At 55.3% G+C, this 2,677-nt stretch overlaps 1 protein-coding gene across 1 annotated transcript in view; it reads right to left on the bottom strand.

Annotated features, from left to right (window-relative positions):
- The window catches only part of DGKZ (diacylglycerol kinase zeta), a 34,542-nt gene extending 32,259 nt beyond the window's left edge, over positions 1-2,283 (bottom strand). Inside the window, exon 1 of the mRNA XM_004387662.1 lies at positions 2,108-2,283. Coding sequence (XP_004387719.1) covers positions 2,108-2,283 — 176 coding nt within the window. The remainder of the gene's footprint in view (positions 1-2,107) is intronic.
- Between the last annotated feature and the right edge of the window lie 394 nt (positions 2,284-2,677).

The following is a 2,677-nucleotide window of genomic DNA, read 5'->3' as shown; positions in this document are numbered from 1 at the left end:
GAGCACGCCCCCTCGGCTGCTCGGCGGCACCTGGCCCGCGGCGCCCTCTGCCGGCCGCTGGCCTCACCGCAACCCACTGAGGCGACCTGGCGGGGCGGAGCTTATCAGGAGGCGGAACCACTTAGACCCCGCCTCCCCAACCCAGCAACTAGTCTACCAGGATTAGAAATACCCGCACCGCCCGCACCTAGACACACACCGTCGTCTCCTCCCCTTAGCCTTCGCCCACCAAACAACCTACAGTCTTACAAGTGTACACCCGCGAAGGCGGCCGTCACCACCTTCCCTTCCACATCCACATGGAATATATACGTCTCTCACACACCCTGTGTCTATTTGCAACCACACACAAATCTCCACTCTTATCCCTTTGGCTCTCACAAATCACACCCACAGGGACAAAAGTAACACAGTGTCCCCCATATACACGGAAGAAACACGCCTCTTACACAATTATGCTCACTTATTACTCAAACTATCACTTCCCACCCCAGCCTCTGACTCTCAGAAATACACCCGAGGACCAAAGTCACTTAACGCACACGCAGCAATAAAGAACATCCATGTTTCTCATAAAGATAAATCTATTCATCCTTCCTAATCAACAACTGCTTCCAACCCTTTCACACACTCCTAACACACAGCATTTTCCCAATACAATATCCAGCTGAGCCTGTAGATCTTTTATACATACATGAATCACCTCCACCTGGCTTACACACTCAGAAACACGTTTACATAGGACAACAGTTACACCTTACCACATCACCACTCATAAACATATACACCCGCATAGAATATGTTGCTGTTATTGTTGTCAGTTGCCGTGGAGTCGCCTCTGACTCACAGCGACCCCGTACGTGCAGATTAGAACTGCTCCAAAGGGTTTTCAAGGCTGTGACCTCTCTGAAGGAGATCACCTGGACTGTCTTCTGAGGTGTCTCTGGGTGGATTTGAACCATCAATCTTTTGGCTAGTAGTCAGTTGCTTAACTATTTGTGTCACCCATACACACACATAAATACCCACCAGGACAATGGTTACACATTGCCACATCCCTCTTACACACACAGACACACAGAAATACATCTCGCATACACACACAAACACCCCGAAAGGCATCAGAAGTTGTCCTTCTCAGAGATGAGGAAGGAATTGGAACCAGAGCAGTCGCCTGTGGTGGCAAAGCCATCACACATGCTTGGGAATCCAGAGCTCTGGCAGCCTCTGACAGCCCCTTCCAGGCTGACAAAGGGAGGCCGGGAAGCTGGAGAGCATGCGTGGTCTTCCCCCGCCCGTTCCCTGCCACCCCTACTCCCCAGACTCTGCCACCCTGATGCCCACAGCAGCTGTCCGCTGTTTCTTCTGTTCACGCTACTCTATGCAAAGCCACATCCTGTGTCACCTTCACTCTCACCCTCTCCTCTGTGGTTCTGGCAGCTCCTTTTCCAGCCTCAGCCAGCCACTTATAGCCAATGCTGGAGGCCATGACCTGCGGGCAAGCCTGTGATATTGAGAAACAGCCAGCACCCAGAGGCCCAGAACCTTCTCCCAGCTTCCTTCAAATTTTCTGCCAGCCTTGAGAAGTTCTGACCAAGGAGGTGGGTACCAGCCCTCTAGCCAGCAGCTGGCGCCAGAGTGGCGAGGAAGACTGGGTGAAATCTCCAAGTGGATCTGATGCTGGCCTCCTGGGGTATACGGGTCCTAGTGGGGAAATTTTCTAGCAGCTTTTACACCAAGCTCTGAAGGAGGGGCTGAAGACCCTTAGAGTTTGCCCAAGGCCCCGTAGCTGGTTCAGAAACTTTCAACATCCAGCTCCACATTCCTGTGGGGACTCCTCTCCCCAAATACTCCTGTCGTTAGCTCCCTCCATTCTTAGCTCCTGTGAGCTCAGGCCTCACCGCATGCCCCCCAACAATCCAAATATCAGAGATCACCCTCTCTGTGCCAAGAACTCTCCTGCCCTTGTCTATGCCCTTCTTTGTGCCTCCATGGAGCTGCTGGCAACAGGTGAGTAACCCCACTTCTCCCACCTCTCCACCCCAGATAAAAGCCTCATAGAAGGACAGAGGTCCTGTGCCCACACCATGCCATCCCGAGTACCTACTGTGTCTGGGGGGCCTCAGCCGGGATCTGTGGCACGTCCCACGAGCGGTAGCGCCACATCTGCCTCACTACCCCAGGCTGCTCCCCCTCTCCTCTCCCCAGCGTCTCCGTGGGACCCAGAGCTGCGGCCACATCGCAGCCTCCCTCAGCACTGTGACCGGCCCCCAGTGCATTCATCCTGCCCAGCGACTCTCTTCCTCTTTCGGCACTTCCTGACTGGGGGGCCCTGCGAGAGGCCGGCTGGCCAAGAGCAGAGGACCACAGGCCTCTCAGGCGCCTTCCGTTGGCGGGGGCAGGAGACAGCTGGGAGCTGCACGGGAAGGCGAGGGGCAGGTGGGAACAAGCCCAGCAGCAGATGACTGCCCCAAGAGTTAGAGGCTGCCAGGCTGCTGCCAGGCCTGCCTGGGCTAGAAGCCGCACCCCGGCCCCAGTCTGGTCTTCCTCTCCGCTTAACTTCTCCCACCTTCACCTCTTGGCCCTGCTGAGGTCTCCAACTTCATCACAACCATCAGGTATGCTCACTGGGGGTGCCCAGCCCACACACAGCTCTCTGTCCTCAGCACCTCTGTAT

This window comes from Trichechus manatus, unplaced genomic scaffold, assembly GCF_000243295.1.
Source record: "Trichechus manatus latirostris isolate Lorelei unplaced genomic scaffold, TriManLat1.0 scaffold00191, whole genome shotgun sequence".
Taxonomy (NCBI): Eukaryota; Metazoa; Chordata; class Mammalia; order Sirenia; family Trichechidae; genus Trichechus; species Trichechus manatus.
Note: the sequence above shows the minus strand (reverse complement) of the source record. Positions and strands in the feature narration are given on the sequence as shown.